This window comes from Natator depressus, chromosome 22, assembly GCF_965152275.1.
Source record: "Natator depressus isolate rNatDep1 chromosome 22, rNatDep2.hap1, whole genome shotgun sequence".
NCBI classification, from domain to species: Eukaryota; Metazoa; Chordata; order Testudines; family Cheloniidae; genus Natator; species Natator depressus.
Genome location: NC_134255.1, coordinates 7,013,093 through 7,037,848, shown reverse-complemented (window position 1 = coordinate 7,037,848; position 24,756 = coordinate 7,013,093). Strand labels below are relative to the sequence as shown.

Genomic DNA, 24,756 nt, shown 5'->3' with positions numbered 1-24,756 from the left:
CTGAGGCAGGACCAAGTAAACCTAGACCATCTCTGACAGCTGTTTGTCCAAACTGTCCTTAAAATCCTCCAGTGATAGGGATTCCACAACCTCCTTTGGAAGCCTATTCCAGAGCTTAACTACCCTTCTAGTTTGAAAGTTTTTCCTAATATCTAACCTAAATCTTCCTCGCTGCAGATTAAGCCCATTACCTCTTGTCCTACCTTCAGTGGGCATGGAGAACAAGTGATCACCGTTCTCTTTATAACAGCCCTTAACATATTTGAAGACTGTTACAAGGTCCCCCCTCAGTCTTCTTTTCTCAAGACTAAACACGCCCCCTTTTTTTTTTAACTTTCCTCAGAGGTCAGGTTTTCTAAAGCTTTTTATCATTTTTGTTGCTCTCCTCTGGACTCTCTCCAATTTGTCCACATCTTTCCTAGTGTTGCACCCAGAGCTGGACACAATACTCCCAGGGGAGGCCTCACCAGTGCTGAGTACAGCAGGGCAATTACCTTCAGTGCCTTACATGCAACACTCATAAAAAACACACCCCAGAATGATAATAGCCTTTTTCGCAACTGCATCACATTGTTAATTCATATTCAATTGGTGACCCACCATAACCCCCAGATGCAGCAGTACAACCACCTAGCCAGTTTCCCCCCATTTTGTCATTATGCATTTGATTTTTCCTTTCTAAGTGAAGTACTTTGCACTTGTTTTTACTGAATTTCATCTCGTTGATCAATTCTGCAATTTGTCAAGGTCATTTTGAATTCTGATCCTGTCCTCCAAAGTGCTTGTAACCCCTCCCAGCTTGGTGTCATACGCAAATTTTATAAGACACTCTCAACTCCTTTATCCAAGTCATTCCTGAAAATATTAAACAGTACCAGACCCAGGACTGACCTCTGAGGGACCAAATTGGACACACCCTCTCAGTTTGTCAGCGAACCGTTGATAACTACTCTTTGAGTATGATCTTTCAACCACTTGTGCACCCACCTTCTAGTAATTTCATATAGACCACATTTCCCTCGTTTGCTTATGAGAACGTTCTGTGCAACTGTGTCAAAAGCCTTACTAAAATCAAGATATATCACTGCTTCCACTTGGCCAGTAACCCTGTCAAAGAAGGAACTTAGGTTGGTTTGGAATTTGATCTTGACAAATCCAAGCCGGCTCTTCCTTATAATCCTCTTAACTTCCAGGTGGTTAGACACTGATTGTTTACTAATTTGTTCCAGTATCTTTCCAGGTATCAAAGTTAAACTGACTGGTCTGTAATTCCCCGGGTCTTCTTTGTTCCCCTTTTTAGCCAAGGATCTCAAGGCACTTTGCAAATATGAGAAATTACACCTCACAGTGTCCCTGGGAGGTGTTGTTATCTCCCCTTTACAGATGGAGGAACCGAGGGAAAGGAAAGTGAGGTGATTTGCCCAAAGTCACACAGAGGCAGAAACAGAACCCAGAAGTGCTGACTCACCGTCCCCACTTCTAACAACTAAAACCATTTCTCTTAAGAAACACTGGGCCAAATTCAGTCCTAGAGTAAGCCGGTGTAACTCCCTATGTGCACTTACACAGTGATTCAATTTGTCCCATAATCTTGGGTTTACATGTTTCTATTGTTTGTATAACAATTTACTTGTGCTTTGAAATAAAAAATGCATAATTTTCTGCTAGTTACAGGGATTTACCAGGAAGTCAAATAGTCTAGACAGATGCAATTCAAATTTCTATCTCCTCCAATACTGTTTCTTAATGTATTTAACCCAAATACTTTATCAGAATGGCAAAACAGAGGCCAGATCCTCATCCAGAATAAACTGCCAAAGCTCCATTGATGTCAAAGACTCTATGCTCATTACCCCAGAGGAGGCTCTATAAACAGGCTTTTGCATACTTTTATACTCTCCTCTGTTTATCTCTTAGAAGTTTAAAAATCGTATTTCTTTTCTTATCACTTCTGTCCTTTCCCTTTTTCACCTCTAAGTGTAATGAACTGCAGAATTTGAAACAATGAAGTCACACTCTACATGGTTGTACGCAAGTGTTACAAAAGATCTACCCTCAGTTAAAGAAAACCATAGACAGCTACAAGGTGGGGGAAGTAACGTATTTTGTTGGATTTTATTTTATAGATAGCTACATCATTCAGATTCCTCACCCACTGCCAATGAGGCTCTTCCTTGATGGGGTAATATGTAAGATGTGACTGAGAACTGAAATGAACAAAGTCTTTTAGAAAAGCAGTCAGGCTTGGCTTTAATTTCAGAGCAAAATTCCACTCTCAGAGCAGCCCACTGCATCTTGATTCAGATTTTGCTGCCCTTATATTCATGAATGTCCTAGCAGAGGCGATCAATGTGGGCCAATAATGATGTAAACACCTGTTCACTGGGAACTGGACCGAGACCCATTTCATGCAGGCCAAAAAACATGTATAAGATGGCAACAAGTCCCTTCTCCAGTTTCTTCTGATCAGGTTTGATGACCAAGAAGGTCATCAGATTTGGAATAGATGACCAAGAAGGGGGAAAGGTTCTGATTCCCAGCTACCAATTCCATGATCCATCCCGTTTCCTTTTCGTATGGTTTAATGGAGCTGGGTGTAAGCCAATCTTTAATTATTAGAAATCAGGATGAGACCTAATGTGGGGGGAGCAGATTGCCACACATCTGTGGGATTTTTACACCTACTTCTGGTACTCATATTGTATTTGAGACAGAATATTGGACAGGCTGGACCCTGGGACTGATCCTGCATGGCACTTCCTGTATACTACTCTGTATGTACAATTATATCATGACGATGCCAGATCTGCTCTGGAGATAGTTTGTTAATTAAAGAACTATTGTCAACTAGTTAAAAACCCACACTTTAGGTTTTGAAAAAGGTAAGGGGATTTACAAAACCTATTATCAGTACATATGTTTCTCTAGTTGGTGGTGGTGGTTTTGTGGTTCATTGGGGGTGGAGAGGGGACTGCTTGTTTGTTTTCCATTTAGTTTTGAATTTAAACTTTCCCCTTTCACTATGTTATAAACACAAACACTTCCCTAAGGTGCTAGTGCCATGAGAACCAGAAAGTGAAACTGACTGGAAACTTAAGTAATATTGACCAGACTAGTCTCAGCCAAAACTGAGTGATGTGCACAATTTTTGTATGTTATTTTGTTATTTAATGAATGTGTTATTTCTATAAGTATGCTTAAAGATATTTGATAAGCATATTTTAAAATATAAATAAATACATAATATTTTGCATTTACATTCAAAGTAAGTAAACAGCAAACAGTAAAAGTATACCTGATTTTTTAAATTCTCAAGGTTGTAATATCTGTAGTTGTTATTAGTAACATAGATAAGGGATTTTTTTTTTATAAATTAGTTTTATGTTGACCTGTGTCTCTTTAACTATTGCTAAAGAACCCAGGGTGAAATCTTGGCTCTATTGAAATCAATGAGAAAACTCCCATTTGACTTGAATAGGTCCAGGATTTTACCCCCAAAAGTTTCAACAATGAAGGTTTGGGAGTAGTTGTTGAAATATATTTATCAACAACCAAGTGATGCCTTTTTAAAAGCTATTTATTTAGAGGCATTACTATGGAGCTTATCACCACAATACCTGTTAATAGTCATTACAAGAAATGCTAAATCACTAGAAAACTAGATATTTAGATGAATCTATATGACTGAACACCAAATTTAAGGAAGTTTTAAGGCGGGTAAAATTTGGGACCCAAGGTACTTGAAAATGTTTCTTTCAAATTGCATGCAACTCCATATTAGGTATTTCCTAAGTGGGAACTGTTAAAAGCACTAGACAGAAAGGTTTAAAATATATTGTTATGGTGCACACTCTGCCAGACTACTAAAGCCACCGAAGACTAACATAAACTACCAAAATCAGGTACACAGAGGTGCACCAGACAGACTTGAATCAGGTTCTGAGGCCACAAAGGAACAGCCCATTAAATACCCAGCTTAAAGTTTTGGATGATCCATTTAAACATCTTTTAAAGAGCTAATTATTATTAAGTCCTTGCAGTGGATCAGTCTGAAGGGGACTAAGAGAAACTATGCAAACAATAGTTATTGGGATGATACCCAGTTTTGTGCATGATCTGTATACAAAAGAACAAACACAAGACCATCAACAACGCAGATTCCATCTGGAGACATTAAGCAGAGGTTGCACAAAACGACATGGAAGGCAATTTTGTTTCGTTCCATTAGGTTAGACACAGGATAAAAACCAAACCTACCTGCAGCTCCAACTGAGCAGGCAGCATTGGGGGAGAGAAAAATATTTATGTTACGAAATGGACCGTAAAACAGAAGACTTGACTTCGGCAGTCTCCTGTGGGTCATTATCAGTCAGGGACAGATCTGGAAGTCCTAGCTCAGTCTTCACTCAGGCAAAACTCCCAATGAGAGTTTTGCCTCAGTAAGGACTAGGCAGGGAGTTCAGGATTTGCCCTTCCGTTAATAACTGCCTAGAAGGAGTTAAAGGGTGAAGATGAAAATCACAGATAACCTTTAAGACACAGTGTCTTTCTGCCTTTCATGTTTTGTCAGATATTGTGTTTATTAAAAATTATATGAATATAAATTATAAATTTATAAATTAAATTTATAATTTATAAATTAAATTAAAATTAAATTTATAATTTATATAAATTATATAAATTAATGAACCCTGCAGAGTCTCAGTGAGAATGAAATGTGCCTGGCAAGAGGTGGTAGCTATGGGAAGATAAAGAGGTTATGGATGCCAGGATCAGATTGCTGGGAAGTAACGGGTAGTGATTTATTTAAGTGCTGTCCTACTGGTCGATACTCGTCAGAATTTAATAATGTCTTACATTTCTATTGTGCCTTTCCGCCTGAAGGATCCCATTGTGCTTTACAAACTGCACCTCTGTCCTGCAAGCTGTTCTGCATGAGTGCAGGGCATCATCCACACGGAGCAACTTTCAGGACCAAGCCTCGGTAAGTACAGCCATTTCTGAAATGCATCCAGAGAGTGGCAACTAACGAACACATTGGATGGTGCACAACAGTGGGCAGGAAACATTTATTTTGGCCAAGGACAATGATGTAATCCCCCATGTCACAGTTCAGGGCAACTGCACCTGTATTCTCCCCCTATGTTTCAGCAAGAGCACCCACTGGCTCCCCTGGGCATCACCTCTCTTGAAGGGAGATGTGCATCTCATGTCCTTCTGAGAGGGCTATTTCCAGGCTGAACAGTTCCCTGCCTTCACCATGTTATTCCCAGCAGAGACAGGCTGCTCAAGCTGGCCTGCTGGCTTTCTCTTCAGAGATGGCTAACAGTGTGACTGCCCACAGGTATAGTTACCACAAAGCTCTTTTTATGCAAGCCTCTTTTATTCTTTAGGTACTAGCACTACAGACAAAACACATTACAAACAATAAAAGAACCTATGCACATGCTAACAGGCTATCAGAGATCACCCCAACTCTAAAATGGGCTCCGGCAGGAGCAGTCCTTCAGCACCCCACCAAGGTTTCAAGTTCATCACAGCTTCATCTCAGAACAAGCACCCAGTGTTATGGCGTCTCATTAGGTCCAGTTCTTCCAGCCCTTCCCTGAGGATTGGGACCCGCCATGGGCCAGGGGTCCTGTCTAGTTATGGTATCAGGAAGAAAGCCCTGGGCCTGTGTAAAACCAGGCTAATTATCCAAAAGTTGTTTCTTTGTCTGTTGGTCCCTGAAGAATCCAATTTGAACTAGTATATCTGAACCTTTCCAGGGGGGAGCTTCAAAGAGCTGATAAGCGGAGGAATTACATTTGCATCCCCTTCCTCCTCGAGGAGTTATATGTGATTCCACAGTAACACATTTTTAATACAATGGACCCCAAAGGTATTAAACCTAATTCAATAAGGTTTAAATTCATTCAATAAAGTTTATCTTAATTCTATAAGGTTTGTCCAGGATATTGTCAGGCTGTCACACCCTACTCTTACAAAAAGTGTCCCACAGGATCTTTAGTGTCCACACAAAACAAGGCAGGACCTCAGTGTTTAAGCTCTGATCTCAAGTCTCCCACAGAGTAAACTCCATGAACTCTACAGAAGAAGGCATGTGTTGACCCTACCAGGATTTGAACCTACAGTTCCAGTGAATCTCAGTGTTTCAAACTAGAAATTTAAACCATTAAGCCATTCCCTCTGACTTATAGCCTAAAAATTGTAGCCTTCTTGGTAAGTAGATTTGTACCTTCCCAAAACATGCAGGATGGTCCTGATTTTGACAGGTGCTTTCCAAATGCAAGCCTTATATTTATATTGATTGTTGTAACACTGTGTTATGACAGCTTTGTATCTTTGCCATGTGATGTTGCACAAGTAAATGAAACAGAAAATGTCTCAAGAGAATTATTTACTTCATGGAATACATTCAAAAAGGTGATGTCCTTCCACATGTCTACTTCAGGCAACAGGTTCTAGAATTGCAAAGGCAAATCAATGCCAGAGCTGTAAATAAGAAATCCAAGAGAGGACAGACAGACAAATCTATGTACTTCCTTCAGTGTGGACCTGATCCAGCAACCATTGAAGCCAATGGAAATCTTTCCATTGACTAATGTGGGGGCTGGATCAAGCCCTACATGCATAGTGCTCTCTTCTGGACCCATTGCCAGCCTTGCAGATGCATAGGTTTATGTTACTATGTTTTTCTCAAGAGACTGCATCCTACAGGATGATATAAACGCTAATGCAATGGTACAAGTGTGAATATCCATTAAGAGCTAGTTTATTATTACTGTGTATTGTAATGCAGAAGTCATTTTTTGTTATTTAAAATACAAGAATATTGCTCCCCTTTGTTGCAGATATAAAAGAATCGTGTGTCATTTCTAAAGAATGTCAATTCACTGAACAAGGCGCCTTCAATTACATCTAGGATGCAAATGTCTCAACATATGTAAAAGCTTTATTATTTTTTTAATATTACTCATGCTCCAGGATACTGTTTTATGTTTAATTTCAGAGTGCAACAGAAGGAGACATAGTAAAACTGAGTTTTGTGCCTAATAAAGGCTTGGAAAAAATCACACAAGGCCTCTTCATGATAATTATTTCTTTTAAATCTTTGACTGGAATTGTTTGCCTGAAGAGGGGCAGTCCTACCATCACCTCATGCTTTATTCCTTTCTTAGAAAGGTAGAAGAGGTTCGCAAAGCTTGATTTATAAAAATAAAATTACTTTCATGTCTCTTATACAGTTTCTCAACTGTCAGGTCAAGACAAGCGCCAAGTTATTGCTGTTGAGTAAGAAATACTATCTAAGTAATCAGCGTGACTTACAGCTACCTAGGTCCAGGTCCCAGTGGGTAGCCACAAATTTTGTACCCGTTCTTTAAAAATAAATGACATTTTACATATTTGAAACCATAACTTTGGCTTCCCTTTGCTGGTTTATGACATTTCCTAGCCACACGCTGTGATAACAGGGTGCAGTGAATTGCACGCACACATTGGAAGAGTAAGTTCTGACAAACTGTCACAGTATGGTGTGAATTTTCATGGTTAAAATCCAAGGTTGAATGACAGAACTGCTCACAGTCTAACATAACCTAGGCAGCCTCTATGCAACCATCCCACATGCAATGCCCACATCCCTTCCAATGCCCTTTGAGTTGAAGAACCTCTGCTTTTAGGAACCATACATCTCTAGGGCTCTGCTAATCAAGGGTTGCCAAATGTGCCAATCTGAAAGGGGAGCTGAGGGAGGAGATCTGTGATACAAACATGTCACTGAGGAATAAATAACCACCACACTCATCTCACTTGTGACCCAAACTCAAGTTTCCAGGAAACAGGCTAATGCATGAGACAAACCAACTCCATCTCTTCCCCGTTACCTCCAAACCAAGAGTGAGACCTTCAGACCTCGTTAAATCCAGTAATTAAAGAAATCCAATGAAACCACCTCTCCCCATCACACCCACAGCTGTACCTTTTAGGACAGAAGTTGTACTACTGTATCTTATGCAAAATGAATCAAGACCCACTTGGGAACTGGTCCAATCCTATTTATTGTCAGAGCTTCAGCAGCTGGCTCCTTACTCTATAATAGTTTGACCACCACTGTCTGCTCCTACCAGCCATGTTCCCAGTGTTCTTGGGTTACAGCTGTCTGGTGCCTTACATAAACACATCATTTCAAGTCTAGTGTTTTCAACAGAGAGGAAGATCGAAAGAAAGACCACTTCACAGAACAGTGACTCCTAGATGCCAAGCATTTTATAAGTTTCACACACATGCATTTTTAGTGTGACTCGGCCAAATTCTACTCTTAGTTAAGTCACTGTATCTGTTAAGTAACACCATCAATGCAGTCACATATACATTGGTGTACAGAGAGTAAAATCTGGCTCAGTGTCCCCCTATAAGAATCATGCATTGTCTCCTTTTTTAATCCTCTCTCTCTATTTCGCTCATCCCCTAAAAATGAAGTCTCAACTTGTTTGCAGCTGTTTCCTTCTGTAATCAAAATTTTACACATGGAGGAGGAGGGGAAAAAAAGATTTTAAGCTACATAAACCAATCTCACAATTACATTGCTTGGAGGATTATTTGCCTGAATCATTTCCCTCCCACACATGGTGGAAAAAGCAGCTCTCTCAGCTGCCACAAAGCACAGGTTCAAAGTGTTTGCGGTTGGTATGTAAAGTTCTCAGCATAGCTTTTACCCTCATAAAAGGAGGAGGTTTCCTACTCCAAGAAATAATTTTATAATTAAAAATCTTCATCTTCATCATCATAGGAATGAATGGACACAATGCTTCTTTGGCAATGACTTCTAAAGCCAACACATCTGCGAGACACGCAGATGGTGCTCTGAACAGGCCATTAGTCCATGCCACACCACTATGATTCGGCCGGCTGTTCAGAGCGCTCCTGCCTGCCAACTTGGATGGACTATGTTTCTATGAAAGAATTACTGTGCTGGAATTGAACCAGCTCCAACTGGTGACCAAATCTCACTAGCATCTCATGACACACTAACTCTTTGTATTAGGTTTGTCTTACTTTCTGAGTGAGGGAGTTTTCTGAGCTTGAGACGCTGTGTTTGGGATTTGAAGACGGACACCACACTGGAGAAAAAGACCAGCTGTTGCCTAACTGGCTAACCAAGCCTTCCACTGGCTAAAACAAAGTCAGAGGGCGGAAGGGGGCATGAGCCACCATCATCTTCACTTACCCGAATACGCTTTGCTCGCCGCATATCATCTGCTGTCATGGTGCTCTGCGTAGGCACTGGGCTCTCATCATGCTGCTGCTGGAGTTGCAGTGGATGGCCTTCTGGCTGCTGACCCAGTGCCGACTGCGTCTCTGGTGGCACTGGGGTCTGCTCCTGCTGTTCCAGCCCATTCAGTGTAGCCTGTCCAGCCTCATCAAACTGCCCCTTGCTGGAAAAATCCAGCAAGTCCTGAAATTGCAAATCACAGCCAGTGATTATTTCCCTCACCCAGCGAGAAAGGCTCTAATAATACTCAATTGACAGGTGGTTGGATTTCTGCATATTGTAAAATGATCACACTCATTACACTGGTCTGTACGAGCCTTTTTCCGCTAAAATTTCCCATTGCTAACAGCAGCTTAGCTCCACCAGTGGTAGCAACATTGGGAGCAGTGGTGTAGCTGGTGCTGCTGGTGGAAGCCCGTGTTCTAACCATCATGTTATCCAAGCCTGCTCATGACACAGGGGTTAAACCAAAGGGGGCCTAGCTACATTAGTGCCCTACCATTCCTATCACCAAGGGAGATGAACCTGTTAGCCATAGTGGGAAATTTTAAGGAAAAGTCCTAGTGTAGATGAGGCCTCAGGGGAAATACAGAAGGTCTCTCTCTTGTGCAAGTTAATTGTCAAGTGAATTGAAATATTATCATGTTGTCATGTGCACAGTTTGCCCTATCCAGCAAACGAATAGGAGTGGTGAAGCTAGGCGTAAGACACTAGGACATAAAATTGTGTCCTGTTTATTTTCATCTCTGACTCTCAGTCTCCACCTCTCCAGGCAGCAGCAAAACCAAACTGTGTGTTGAGTTTACATTTGTTACACAGCAGAGCTGCTTTTCTGTTTCTCAGAACCAGTTCAGAAGAGGAGGGGATGTTGGGAATGAGAAGCAGAATGCCCTAAACCCCACATTCTCTTCCCTGACAAATTTCAATAAATATTCTGGGATGGAAGATTCCAATAGCTTTAGAAAAATAATTAATTGTTATACTAACTGCTTACAAAACAACTAAAGAAATTTGAGTAAGATGAAAGCCATGAAATGGGGAGCCAAGGGCATCTAAGCTCAAGAGGTGTCCTCGCAAAGCTCAGCAGTAGGGGGAGGAGAAAGAGAGCACTGCAAGGAGGTATGCATCCAGTTACAAGCCCTGAATGCTCAGTCAGGGGAGACTTTTAATCTGAGGATCCAAGATTCAAATCCTGGTTTGGTTGATATATTCCCACAAATTGCTGAACTTGATGAGGAATTCCTGGTTGAAGTTCTGCGCAGGAGGTCAGACTAGATGATGACGATTGTCCTTTCTGACTTTAAAATCTATGAAAGGCTGGGCAAGACAATTCGTTTAAGCAATGGATAACACGCAGCACTGAGCTGAGTCAATGTGAGTCAGGAGGGCATCAGGTCTCTTTCACTGTACTCCTCAGTGTCATGGCAACTCTCCAACTCTACCACAGCTATAGTGGCTGCAGAGTTTGAGAGCCTCCTATATAAGATGCTGTACTACACCACGTCCACCTCTCCTCCCTAGCAGTGCTGTACACAGCAGGCTCCTATGGCACTCAGAGTTGACATGGCGCAGTGTTCACAGGGTGCCAGTTGTAGAGTGTAGTAGCATTTCTACCCTTTGGACCTACTTACTGATATTTATCTGTGGCCATACCACCTTGAGCCTTGTCTGCTACGACAAGCAGGGTTGTGCCAGATCAGTACTTGGATGGGAGACTTAGACTCATTTACTTTAAGGCGAGAAGGGACCATCATGATCATCTAATTTTCCCTCCTGAGTATCGCAGGCGACAGAACCTCACCCAGTGACTCCTGCAATAGGCCCATAACCTCTAGCTGAGCTACTGAAGTCCTCAAATCATGATTTAAAGACTTCAGGTTACAGAGCGTCCACCATGTATTCTACTGCAAAACAGCAAGTGACCCGTGCCTCATGCTGCAGAGGAAAGCAAAAAGCCCCCAGGGTCTCTGCCAATCTGACCGAGGGGAAAATTTCTTTCCAACCCCAAATACTGTGATCAGTTAGACCTAGAGCATGTGGGCAAGACCCACCAGCCAGACACCTGGGGAAGAATTCTCTGTAGTAACTCAGAGCCCTCCTTTTCTAGTGTCCCATGTCCAGCTGTTGGAGATACAACAGAATCCCGTTTATCCGATCTAACTGGAACTAGGGCCAGATCGGATAATCAAAAATTCAGATAATCTGGATAAAGGGAAACTGCAAGGCTGCAGTGCCATCTTGTGGCCACAGGAGAGATCGCCCGCTTCTGGACCTGTGTGCGCTGGTTGTTCGGTTAATACGGAGAGCTGGATAATGGAGGGTCGGACAAAGAGGGTTCTACTCTAATAGCTAATAGCGCCCGTGGATTGGCCATACGCCATTGTAGGCAACCTCATCGTACCATTCCCTCCATGAATTTATCACACTCGGTCTGACAAAAGTTAAGTTTTTTGCCTCTCCCCTTTGAAGGCTCTTCCAAAATTTCATTCCGCTGAGGGTCAGAAACCTTTGCTTAATTTCAAACCTAAACTTGCTGATGGCCAGTTTATACCCATTTGTTCTTGTGCCAACGCTGACCTTTAACTTAAATAACTACTTTCCCTCCCTGGTGTTTATCCCTCTGATGTATTTATAGAGAGCAGTCATCTCTCCCCTCAGCCTTCACTTCGTTAGGCTAAACAAGCCAAGCTCCTTACGTCTTCTCCTGTAAGGCAGGTTCTCCATTTTTCTGATCATCTTCCAGTAGCCCTTCTCTGTACCTGTTCCAATTTGAATTCATCTTTCTTAAATACGGGAGACCAGAACTGCACACAGTATTCCAGTCTCAACAGTGCCTTGTATAATGGTAATAACACTTTCCTGTCTCTAATGGAAATACCTCGCCTCATGCATCCTAGGATTGCATTAGCCTTTTTCATGGCTACAGCACTTTGACAGCTCATAGTCGTCTTGTGATTGACTAATATACCCTGATCTTTTTTCTCCTCTGCCGCTTCCAACTGGTAAATTCCCAGCTTATAGCAAAAATTCTTGTTGTTATTCCATAAACTCATGACCTTTCACTTTGACTTATTAAATTTCATCCCATGTCTATTATTCCATTTTTCAAGGTCATCCAAATCTTCTTGTATGATATTCCGGTCCTCCTCCGCATTGGCAATACCTCCCTACTTTGTGTCATCCACAAATTTTATAAGCAGACTCCTGCTTTCTGTGCCAAGGTCACTAATGAAAACATTAAATAAGATTGGTCCCAAAACCGATCCCTGAGGAACTCCACTAATAACCTCCATCCAGGCTGACAGTTCATCTTTCAGTATGACCCATTGTAGACTCCCCTTTAACCAGTTCCTTACTAACCTTTCCATTCTCATATTAATCCCCATCTTCTCCAATTTAACTAATAGTTTCCACTGTGGAACTGTACTAAATGCTTTACTGAAATCCAGGCAGATTGGATCTGCATTTCCTTTGTCTAGAAAATCAGTTCTCTTCTCAGAGAAAAAGATCAGGTTGGTCTAGCACAATCTACCTTTTTAAAAGCGAAGATGTACTTTATCCCAATTGCCATTTACTGCTACCTTTAATGACTCTATCTTTCACAATATGTTCTAACATCTGGCATGCCACGGGGCTCAAACAAACAGGCCTGTAGTTTCCCAGATCACTTTTTTTTTCCTTTCGTAAATATAGATACTTTATTTGCAGTTCTCCAGCCATAGAGTACAACCCCTGAGATTATGGATTCATTAAAAATCCTTACTATTGGGTTTGCCATTTCGTATGCCAGTTCCTTAAATGTTCTTGGATGGAGATTATCTGGGACCCGGATTTGGTCCCACTAAATTCTTGAGTGTGGCTTCCATTTCTGATGTGGTCGTTTCGACTTCCATATCCTTGCTCCCACTAGCCACCCTGCCACTACCCACAAGCTCCTCATTACCCTTATTAAAAACTGAGGCAAAGTATCCATTTAGGTGTGGGCCCATGCCTAGATTATCTTTAGTCTCTACCCTATCCTCAATGCTCAGCTGTCCACTTCTTTCTTCCTTGTTTTCTTCAGATAGAGTTCATCCCATGAGAACAGTCCTCTGTTTGAGAATGCCTCCCAGTGGACGAACATCCCAAAGCCCCCTTTATAGCACCATTGCCTGAGCCATCTGTTGGTCATCTTAATCTTGTCGAGCCTTTGCTCTCCTCCTCTAGGGATAGGTAGAATCCCACTAAAGATCACCTGAGCCTCCATTTCTTTAAGCATCTTCTCCAGCCTGGCATAGTCTTCCTTAACACATCCCAGTGAGAATCTAGCAGTATCATTTGTTCCCACATGAATGACAATCAGTGGATTCTTTCCTGCTTTCATTAGGATCCTCTTCAGCCTCAGGTTCACATCCCATGTCTTAGCTCCCTTCTGTTCTCCAGATCAGCTCTGGTGACATGCCTATCTGTTCTTCGTAGTTAGGGAGTCCCCAATTAGGTAGACCTGCCTCTTCCTAAGTGTGGCTTTAAAAGATGCAATAGAGTCATTTGTATGCAATGTATGCAATCTTCCCTCTGAGTCAGTACTGAACCAATGCCCCAGCATCACGCCAAAGGGCAGATCATTGCTCCAGATGTCGGTTTTCATCTGAGACAGAAAACTGAACCATTGATCACTTTTGACACTTTTCGTAAAAGAAAGGGCATTAACTCTAGGCCTGATGTGCACTAGAAAGAGTTTGCTGGCATAGCTATACCAGCAACACTCCCCACCTCCCAGATGAGGTGCACCTTTTCCTGGCAAAAGAGAGGGTTTTTTGCAGGGATAGCTTATATCAGTTCCCCAAATGAAATAACCTGTACCAGAAAAAGGACCTTTTATGCTGGTATAACTGGATCTAAGGCTTTTGGCTGGTACAAAAATATTGTAAAGAATCACACCCCTAACCAACATTATTATATAGCAAGTTTCTCGTGTAGACCTGGCCCTAGTGTCCCAGACAAATGCCACTGCTGACCTAAATTCCCCCTGCAGTTTCAACTGGAGCTGACCTTTTCCACTGTCCACCCTACACAGCTGTGTAATGCTGTCACTACTGTTGTATTGTTAAACAGCTGCCAGGTTCCATCCCATAGCTGTTTTCCAGTAAGGGGTGAATTGCTTTGGGATAAAAAGTGCTGTAGAAATGCAAGTTAGAAATAAATTACTGTGCTTTCCCCAGGCTGAGGTGCCACTGCAAGAACAATAAAAACTAGTGGCTGAATTCTGCCCTCAGTAACACAGGCATAAATCAAGAGATTACATCGTAGATGACATTTTTCTCCCCCGCTCCCCCAAATATACCTGTGTTCCTTCTTCACACTTTTCCCCATTTTCACTGGTTACTTCCAAGCGCATGAATTTCGGCGGGCGCCCTGGCCGTCTGCCTGGCCCAAACCTCCGCTTTCCTCGCCCGCGACCTCTGCCTCTTGCTCTGCAGAACACACAGCGCTCCGAGTTAGAGAAAGAGGACATGGATTTGGATTCCACTCTTTTCCTGCACCTTTTCTAAGCAATCGCCCCTGAACTACCCAGACGGTTCAGTAATAATGGCCTCCAGTATATTATAAAATGTGAAGAAACCTTGGGAGCAAAAACTGGGTCTCTGGTTGGTGCATATTTCTACCACCCCTCTAACGGAAATAAAACCCCATGCCAAACAAACATATGTCACTTGATGTGGGACTGTAGGGACAAGCAGCGGAGCTACTAGCTCTTATCAAGTCCTCTACAGTGACAGCCAGTAGCAGCCCTCTAGGCATCGTGGAAAACATTAAAACCTGAAAGCATAACATCTGTCCCAAGAAAGACGCTGCTCTACTGATATCAGACAGCAATCGGAGGGGGTCCATTTTTTACATGGATGTTTTAGCACCCACTTGCTAATGAGAGACAGGCAATCAGGTTCGGAAAAAATAAGAGATATTTTCCCTCTCTCCTGCTGACCTGCCATCCATTTCTAGATTCAAACCTTTCGAGGTTTAAAATGTTTGTGGATATCTTTCTCACTTGTAATTTTTGGACATTTCTGTACTTTCGATTTCTGACCCAACAGGGAGCTGATGCACCAGAAATATCATTAGAAAGTTGGTTCTCTTGAGATTTCTAGCCCAATTCTGTAGACTCAAGAGGTCAGGGTAATTTCAATAAGCATCCAAACGGCTGAAATCCTGGCCCTGTTGAGGTTAACGGCAAAACTTGCACTGACTTCAATAGGACAGGATTGTACCCCTACTTCCCACATAATAAGTGCCCTTCCCTTCCTTCACATCACTTCTTATACAAAGCCACCTATGCCAATCACTTCCCCAGTGATATCTCCCTATATTCTTTTGCCTGAACCATTGTCCCATGTTTGTCTGCGTGGGACTGTAAATTCCTGGGCGTCAGAGGCCCTTTCTTTTACCAGTTCTGTAAAACACCTCGTATATCTACAGTGCTATATAATTGATAATAAAGCCAGATCTTTTGAGATTGACCTATCATTAGTGCTATCAATATACAGGACGTAAAGTGCTGGGAGTTGGGAAACTCAGTTTCTGCAAAATCAAATACCTGCTAAAGAAGTCCAGCTTCTCATCATGGGAGTTGAGGTGCTGTTGGAGCTGTTCTGAGCTCATGAAGCGACGATTGCATTCATAACATGGCCAGTTCTTCTCTTGGTCTCGGAGAACTATATTAAGTTGGAAATATCAATGACAGCATCTCACTCATCAACAGTTAAATGTCCCAAGTTTTCTCCAAGCCCTTTTGTCCCCAGTAGTCTCTGTGGGACACATTTCCATACTGAAGATTGTGTCTTGCAATCACTCTACCATATAGCTCTATGTGGCTTGCAAGCTTCTCTCTCAGCACCCCTGATCTACAGGCTGACATCAGCTGATTGCAGAAAAATGCAGAGGGTAGTGAATGGGATTGAGGAACATTTATATTGAAGGCCAGAGACAGATTAAATATTTACACTGCTCTCCTAACAAACTCCCTATATTAAGTTGCATTTCTAAATAACAGATAAGTCTTTCAAATAAATAATTACAAAAATACAGTCCAACATACCCAGAAACTTAAGCTTGGCTTATTGGACCAGCAAAAATCAATTCCTTTGGAGATGTGGTTAAACCTCCTTGAGACTCTGAAGCAGTTATTTAAGACAGGAGGTTGCCTACTGAGGATGTTCTCCTTAGTTTAGGTTAGGTTTTGTTGTATTTTACACTGTCCAACAAAACTTCCCAGAAAAACAACTGCAACACAGATATATCATACCATTGGTACTTCGAGTACAGGACTCCACCGCCATCAGTGACCTGACATTTCAGAGAAAAGCAACCCCCAGTAATATACCCATATACATGGGGGGAAATTCCTTGCCCACCCTCTGGTAATAATCTGAAGCCCTTAAGCATGAGGCTGAATTATCCTGATTTCAGCATGTATAACAGCAAACAGAGGGCCCCATACTGGAGCTCTGGCATAGGTAAGATTCCTATTTGAATTTTTGCCTGAAGGATTGGGACCACTATAATGGGTTATAAAGTTAGCTGCCTCTTTTTAAAACAAAGGCCACAGAGAAGGAGGAAAGAGAAAAGAACCAACTACCTTTCCTTTCCTCCTCGGATATGTCATGGATCTTCTGGTTCACAAACTCTGCATAGGAGGCTGCATACCACACCTGGAGCAGACACACAAGGCAAAAAGGCATTTTCTTAGATGAACCCCGAAGTGAGGGGAAATCATTGGAGGCTTTCTTAAGCACTGCATTTAGTCCTCTCATCTGACCCAATAACTTGTATTTCTCCTCTCACCCTCGATAAAGCCTGCTGAGTTCATTGTGCCCCCGCTGAGGAATAAAACAGCATTGCTCACAAAGTGTATCCATTTAATTTTCAGGTACCGTTTCCTAATACGAATCTTCATCTCACACATGGTAACCACTACTTGGAAAGGAAATGAAGTTAATCTTAAACTTAAAAGATGGAATAAATATTTAGCAGGGATTCTTCCAGAAGAGATGGTCGCTTTTCTCTTTACAGACAATATGCAGCATGGCATGCAGAGATTCATTTAAAATGTGTCTAAGGTAATAATGGATTGGAGCATCATGCTCCTGCTTCCTAAAGAAAAACGTGGACTCCCTGTAATTTAGAGAATAGGGATTTAGGAAGCCTAATGAAGAGGGAAGAGCCCTAAGAAAGACAGAAAATTACTACAGCTTGGATAAGGATTTCAGTAGAGGCAGGGTCAAGGTCAGGATTCAGAGGTTACCAACTCATCTCATTAAAAAGACTGAATTTACAAATGGCTTGTTTAGATGAGCCATAAACAGGATTTTAGGCTATGTCTACACTAGAGAGCTTACAGCAGCGCAGCTGTACCGATGCAGCTGCGCCACTGTAAGATCTCTGGTGTAGCCGCTCTATGCTGACGGGAGAGAGCTCTCCCATCGACATAATTAATCCACCCCCAATGAGCGGCGGTAGCTATGTTGGTGGGAGAAGCTCTCCCGCCGACATAGCGCTGTCCATACTGGTGCTTATGTCGGTGTAACTTATGTCTCTCGGGCAGGGGGTGGGGGTGGTTATTCACACCCCTCAGTGACATAAGTTCTGCAACATAAGCTGTAGTGTAGACAAAGCCTTTAGAGTGAAAGACTTGGGACACGTTTGTGTATTTCACTTCTGGGAGGACCGAGTACATTTCTATAGCAGAAGCCAAGCCTAAATGACGCTCTTGTTGGAGTCATGAGCAGGTATTTGTTATTTCCCAGGCACCTCACTGAGAGGACAAATATTTCTGGAAAAGGGAAACTAACAGTTTTAACGACCCTCCTGGCTCCATTCTTACACCCAACTTACTGTTTCATGAATGCCTAATTGGGGAAAGGAAAATATACTATGGAGATGTTTTAACTCTCTGTTATCAGCCTGATTTTTACCCCCAAATGGCACAACTAAACCATGAAACACAATTAAGGGCTTGTCAACACGCAGATCTGCACTGGTTTATCCACAGTGTGATTTCACATTGATTTGGGGCTTGTCTACACTTACATTTTATAGTGCTCTCACTTGCTGGCTCAGGGGTGTGAAAAATCCCAGTGCTCGGAGCTATTCCCCTGGTGACGGTGGATTACCAGGAGCACTGGGAGAGCTCTCTCCCAGCACTTGCGTGTGACCACACTCATACTTCAAAGCGCTCCCGCGGCAGCGCTATGAAGTTTCTAGTGTAGAGGTAGCCTCAGTTAAACGGGAACAAAAGGCCACATTGACACTCTTAAACTGATATAAACCAGGCTTATATTGATTCAGCTTAAAATGATTTGGAACAGATTTAAAACAAAAAATGTCACTCTTACATCAAAATAAAAGTGTCTCTACACAGGGTTTTGCACTGATTTCAGTACTTGGTTTTAAAACAGATTTATGTTAAACTATTGAAACTTCTGTGTGTAGACAAGGCAGGCGATTGGGGGGTGCGGGGGGGAGAAGGACACAGACAAAAGCAAGAAAATTCCTGACAGCAGCAATCAGCCTTCTAATTAGTTCTCAGAATAGATGTCTGAAATTAAAGCAGCCTCTCCCAACCATCCCGCACTAAGCTCAATTGAATTAAAATGTTTTCAGTCTGGGACAAAAAGTAACTTCAACATGTTCTTAACCAGAAACCTAAAAATTAGATTCCATGTGCGGAGTGTAAGTTTAAAAAGTCACAGGAAAGTTGAGTGAAGTAAGAGACCTCATTAGTTTACAGAGCACTAGTACACCAGCAGCCAATGATGTTCATGTGCGGGTGGGACGAAGGGGAAGAGGAAAACAGAGCATAAAGCTGCTGCAGTACTAGTTAGGTTATAATCAGAGGAGTACAAGTCAAGATGGCTGCTAGGAGTACACTATGAGAGAGAGAGATCATTTGTATACTTTTATTTTAAGCTTCCTCACTTAGGGTCTGATCCAAAACCCATTGAAATTAATGACAGTCTTTCTCCTGACTTCACAAAAAGAAAAGGAGTACTTGTGGCACCTTAGAGACTAACAAATTTATTTGAGCATAAGCTCTCGTGAGCAATAAATGCTCATGCTTAAGGCTTTGTCTACACTAAAGTAACAACCAAGTCCAGGGATAACAGGGTTTCAATTTGTAGCATAGGTGGGATTTTAACTGCATTGGGTATTTGGGTTATTTTCTACAATTCAGTTTACATTCTTTCCCACTATGAAGGGGAATCATGATGGGTGAGCACTGAAGTCTCTTACCTTCAGTTCCTGTTTGGGCTCCACATTCTTAATTGTTGTATAATAAATATGGTGGCCATACTGGTATGCCACCAGGTTCTGCTCCAGGTGGTTCTGGGCTGGACGCACAAACATCATCCAATTACAAAGCGCCTCACTGGACAGCTCAAACCACAGATCCTCTTGTAAATCCCTGTCTTTTCTGTCACCTTTCTCAAGAGACACCTAAGGCAAAAACCAAAATACACAGAGTAGTCGACATTCCACAGTGGTCACATAAAACAAAGGAACCTGAGCCTTTAAAAATCTGTTCTGACAACAACAGCTTCTCCATGAGGAAGGTAATGCAGCCAGAGCTGAGATTTTCACTTTTCCTACAGGACTCCGGCAACAGATGGAACTTAGGAAGGGGCTTAAAAATAGACACAGATGGGATCCATGATTATAAGGGACATGCAAAGACAGTGGTCCCTTCCTCAGATGGTGAGTGAAAGAAGTATATTCATTCATCTATACCTGATGTACCTCTGCAAATGGGCCATGGAAGCTGGAGATGGTAAAGACCTAATGTATTAGGTTATATGGACTAGTGGTCGTCAGTCGGTGCCTCTACAGAGTCTCAAAGCTCTTTGTGGCCTCACCTCCACTGAATACAGGAGTACTCCCTGCATCCAAATCAGTGAGCAAATAGATCAGAGCCATTCAAATCCCTCCTCTTTTATCCAAACAGACTTGAAAAAGGGAGAAAATCCCCCTTCTGTCTAGAAGTCAGAGGAGGAAGAGGCAGAAAGAAGAAATTTTGCCAACTGAAGTCACAGCATGCCACAAAGCAATGGCTGCAAAATGTCCTGAGACGGAGTTGCAACATTTGTGTTGACACTCTTCTTTCAGTCTACTAACAGTGAATCATGTGTGTCACAGCACAATAGAATCAGGATGTGGACCTTGACTATTTTGTGGCTCCCTGCAACTACCTTGGATGACTACGTAGCTCTCTGGCTGCACATGGTTGGGAACAGTTGCATTGCAGTAAGCTGAAGGTGTCAGGAGAACACCTCTGATAAAGTCAGAACAACAGATTCTAGGGCACGAAAAACAAGTAGGTGTAAGGTCTCTCTCTCTCTCTTTCTCTCTCTCTCTCTCACACACACACACACACACACTCAGAGTGTTACCTTTAAATGGATGTAGCAGTCTTTCAGTTCAGTTTGTCTGACCAGAGGTCCCTCCACGGGGCCAAACTGTGTGCGTTTGGGAATGCGTCTTTTGGAGAACACTCCCCCCAGGAACCTGTCTATATAGAGCACCAGGGGGAGGCTGGCTCTTGCTCTGGTCAGCACTGGCCGGTTTGGGATTGGGTGCAAGGGTCCATGTTTCGGACACACCGAGGGATGTGAGTTATTACACTCTTCACACCCTGCAACACAGTCAGAGAGGAAATCAATAACTGACATGAATTCCCATGCACTGGCATAAAGAAAGGCCCTTACACATAAGATATGATCTCCCTTTAACCGCCTCTGACCTGAATATTTGCCAGAAACTGATGCAGGTACCACAGCACTCAGGCCAATGGTCTCTTTATGCTTTAAGAAGGTTGTCATCTTAAAGTGAAACATAGAAGAGAAGCCTCCCGTTTTACTTATAAGCAAACAGTGCACTCACTCCTTGAAAGCTTCTCAGAGGCCCCAGCTCATGGAGAATGCAGCTGCCCACCATCAAAGTCAGATAGGCTGGTGTGAGTATATATGCTTCTAGGTGCAATCTGAGGTGTTGGCTATGACCTCTAAAGCCCTGCATGGTTTTCGACTCCACTTACGAAATGGTTGAGAAAGGTAAGATTCCTATTTGAATTTTTGCCAGAAGGATTGGAACCACTATAATGGGTTATAAAGTTAGCTGCCTCTTTTTAAAACAACAGCCACAGAGAAGGAGGAAAGAGAAAAGAACCAACTACCTTTGGGGGAAGAGGGCAATAAACTAAATGCTTCCTTTTACGCTTACACAGATCATGGGGGTCAAAGGGTCGAGGTGGATCTGGGTCCCATTCATCCAAGTCAGTGTCTTCCCCGTCTTCGTCTTCATCTTCATCATCCTCGTCATCGTCATCATCTTCCTCTTTCGTTTCCATCCTCCCCATTGGGTTCTGGAGAGGTGCTAAAGGATTAGAACTATCCACTGCCTCCATAGGAGGTAATACCTGGTTATGCACTGGTAATGATGCCTGAGGAAAGAATTCACAACACAGAGTTAGATGGCTCTCCTATCCAGAGGGGATCAAAGCTCACAATTAGATCATCACCTCTATCACAAAGGCAAGAAAACAAGATTATTGACAATCTATTCTTCACCTGTTCGTTTCCTCAAAGCCTTTGGAGAATACTTTAAAGCAGGGGTTCTCAAACTTTATTGCAACGCAACCCACTTCTGACAACAAAAATTACTTCCTGACCCCAGGAAGTGGGACTGAAGCCTAAGCCTGCCCGAGTCCCACCGCTCCGGGCAGGGGGGCCGAAGCTGAAGCTCAAGGGCTTCAGTCCCAGGCAGGGGGCCTGCAGTCTGAGTCCTGCCGCCCAGGGCTGAAGCCCTCAGGCTTTGGCTTCAACCCTGAGCAGTGGGGCTTGGGCTTCAGCCAAAGTTTAACCCAGCCCTGGTGACCCCATTCAAAGGGGGTCCAGACCCACTTTGGGGTCCCGACCCACAGTTTGAGAACCACTGCTTTAAAGTGATTGCTTCAGATAGAACAGTCCCTAGAACATGTTTCACTATACATTAAACAAATATCCCCCACCCCTTCAAAAAAGTCCCACATTGCATGACAAGACAGTGGAATGCTGTAGAAGCCTTCACTAAAACTCTTTTTGCATCGCTTCCTGCATCAGGACATATTTAATCATCTGTTTCCATGGAGCAGTGAAATCAGAGTACCTTTACATTTAAAAGAAATGGGGTCCTGGCAACTTACTCTGTCTGCTTGTGGACCCTGCTCCAGAGCCATTTGCTGCGGGGATTCGGCAACGTTGCCGAGCACGGAGAGGTTGGTGGAATTCATGCTCTGAGCAGCAGCAGGCAAGAGCACAGTTACCTAAAATCATAGGCACTCATTTTAGCACTGCAGCATTTCCATCAGTCACTTACATATGGGCAGTGCCCTGCGTACAAAGCTTCTTGGAGCTCTTCACAAGATGAAAAAAATGCAGAGTTCTAAAGGTGGTTTTGGTGGCGATGATGGGCCTGAACAAAGCACCTGGACCCAAGCATTCCTGAATTTGAGGGAAAGGGTTTTGAATCCAGATCTGAATTTTGCAGCTTCGGAATAGTCCATCTCCAGCTTTCAGCTTTAATGTAAGGTCCTTTCCAGTCTGGGATTAAAACCACGCTAGCTGCAAGAGTGCTTAAATGCCCTTTAGCTAGCTGGTTCCTGCTAGAACTAGTGCACCAGGGACTTTATTTTTTCTTTTGTTCTTCCCATATACACACTTTTCCCTCCCTTTTCCTTTCCCTTGGAACAAAGACGATAGCTCCCTAATTTCTATTCTGTTTCTTTTCCTTTAACAAGCCAAGGGACGATACGTTAAAGAAACTAGTAATAATGAGATTAAGTTGAGAGATGAAGCCCTCAAAACTCGGGATTCCAGAAGTTAGCATTATCTACTGCCCCCCTTAGTTGGCCACATGGCACGTATTTTTATAGTATAGTATAGTATTTTTCTATTCTTTTTTCCTTGTTATAGTAACGCACATCTTAATTTACAGTATTATTGAGTGTATTAATTTTCCTCTCCCATAGAACAATTTAGCTGTGTAAAACTGTTGAATTAACATTACAGGAATGACCTTTCCTGACTTCTGAGTGCTGCTTTCTACTTATCTGTGCAGGTATTTTACATGATCTTCATCACTGTTCTGTCTGAACTTTCACGATTCTTAACCATTAACACTGCACTGGAGCTAGTGTTGTATATAATTATATAAGCAGTCTTTCAACTGAGACACAAACCCTTGTCCATCTATAGAGAGGCCTTGAGAGAACTAAATGATGATCAAAAACCAGACTAAAGGTGTGCAGTCAAGAGCAGAGAGGGAGAAAGTCCCTCTTATAGATATATACATGGAGGTGGTATATGTTTTCTAATTCTAGTTCTGCTCTAAAAGAGATAATATTAGAACAGCCCAGGCTTCCCTATGGGCTAGAGTGGGCACAACAGAATGGATGCATTGGCTAGTATATTAGGGCTTGTCTACATTACACGCAGGATCGACAGGCAGCGATCGATCCAGCTGGGTCGATTTATCGCATCTAGTCTAGATGGAATAAATCAACCGCTGTGCACTCTCCCGTCAACTCCGGTACTTCACCGGAGCGAGAGGTGCAGGCAGAGTTGACGGGGAGCATCAGCTGTCAACTCAACGCAGTGAAGACACTGCGGTGAGTAGGTCCAAGTTCGTCGACTTCAGCTACGTTATTCACGTAGCTGAAGTTGCATAACTTAGATCGATCTCCCCCCACTTAGTGTAGACCAGCTTTAGAGAGCTGTAAATTAGTGCAATTCCCCAAAAGGCTAAAAAGTATTCTCTCAGGGAACAGACAAAAAAAAAAACAACCCCCCCCCCCCCGCAAAATACATGGATACTCAAGTTCCTAGTTCCTTTGAGTTTGTTGTTGTTTTAATTGGTCGAATTTATAAAATTGCTTTCAAATTAGGGCTGCAGAGAACAGTGTGAAAATGACCAGGATTCAGCCAAGAAGACAGCTGAAATTAACTGTCGGGTATTGACATTTCCTGATGCCAAATGGCAATGCAATAGGCATCATTATTCAGTGACATGCCTCCAGACCTGCCAGCAATGAGGCATTCACACAAAGCTTGTGTCTGTGCATATATCATATTAGCACCTCCATATATATCACACTTCAAACACATTGTTACTCTCATCTCCATTACACGCATTGTAAGGAATCAACATTACTTTTAAAAAAAAACCTTGGAATGGCCCTTTCATACCAAGTTCTTTTGAAAGACAGGAGGAGCCTTCACTATCATTTTAACTGCTATGATTAGTTCAGATTTCGCACAGGAAATGTGTATGTATAACACTCGCAGAAGCAGCAGCTGCTCTAATGATATGATAATGGTTCACAAAAAACATGGAAGTCCTATCCTGGGAAAATTATGATATTAAAAGATGTTGGTGTAGGGGCGGGAACTTGGTGGGAGGGTTGGGGATATAGA

The 24,756-nt window shown here is 42.6% G+C and overlaps 1 protein-coding gene across 3 annotated transcripts in view; it reads right to left on the bottom strand.

Moving 5' to 3' along the window:
- Window positions 1-24,756, bottom strand: part of PRDM10 (PR/SET domain 10) — a 72,516-nt gene that overhangs the window by 24,968 nt on the left and 22,792 nt on the right. For all 3 annotated transcript variants that reach the window (XM_074936624.1, XM_074936627.1, XM_074936625.1), the window contains exons 5-12: window positions 22,488-22,607; window positions 21,527-21,746; window positions 20,698-20,939; window positions 19,544-19,747; window positions 16,890-16,962; window positions 15,849-15,966; window positions 14,598-14,727; window positions 9,230-9,457 (exon numbers count right to left, since the gene is read on the bottom strand). In XM_074936624.1, coding sequence (XP_074792725.1) covers window positions 9,230-9,457; window positions 14,598-14,727; window positions 15,849-15,966; window positions 16,890-16,962; window positions 19,544-19,747; window positions 20,698-20,939; window positions 21,527-21,746; window positions 22,488-22,607 — 1,335 coding nt within the window. The remainder of the gene's footprint in view (window positions 1-9,229; window positions 9,458-14,597; window positions 14,728-15,848; window positions 15,967-16,889; window positions 16,963-19,543; window positions 19,748-20,697; window positions 20,940-21,526; window positions 21,747-22,487; window positions 22,608-24,756) is intronic.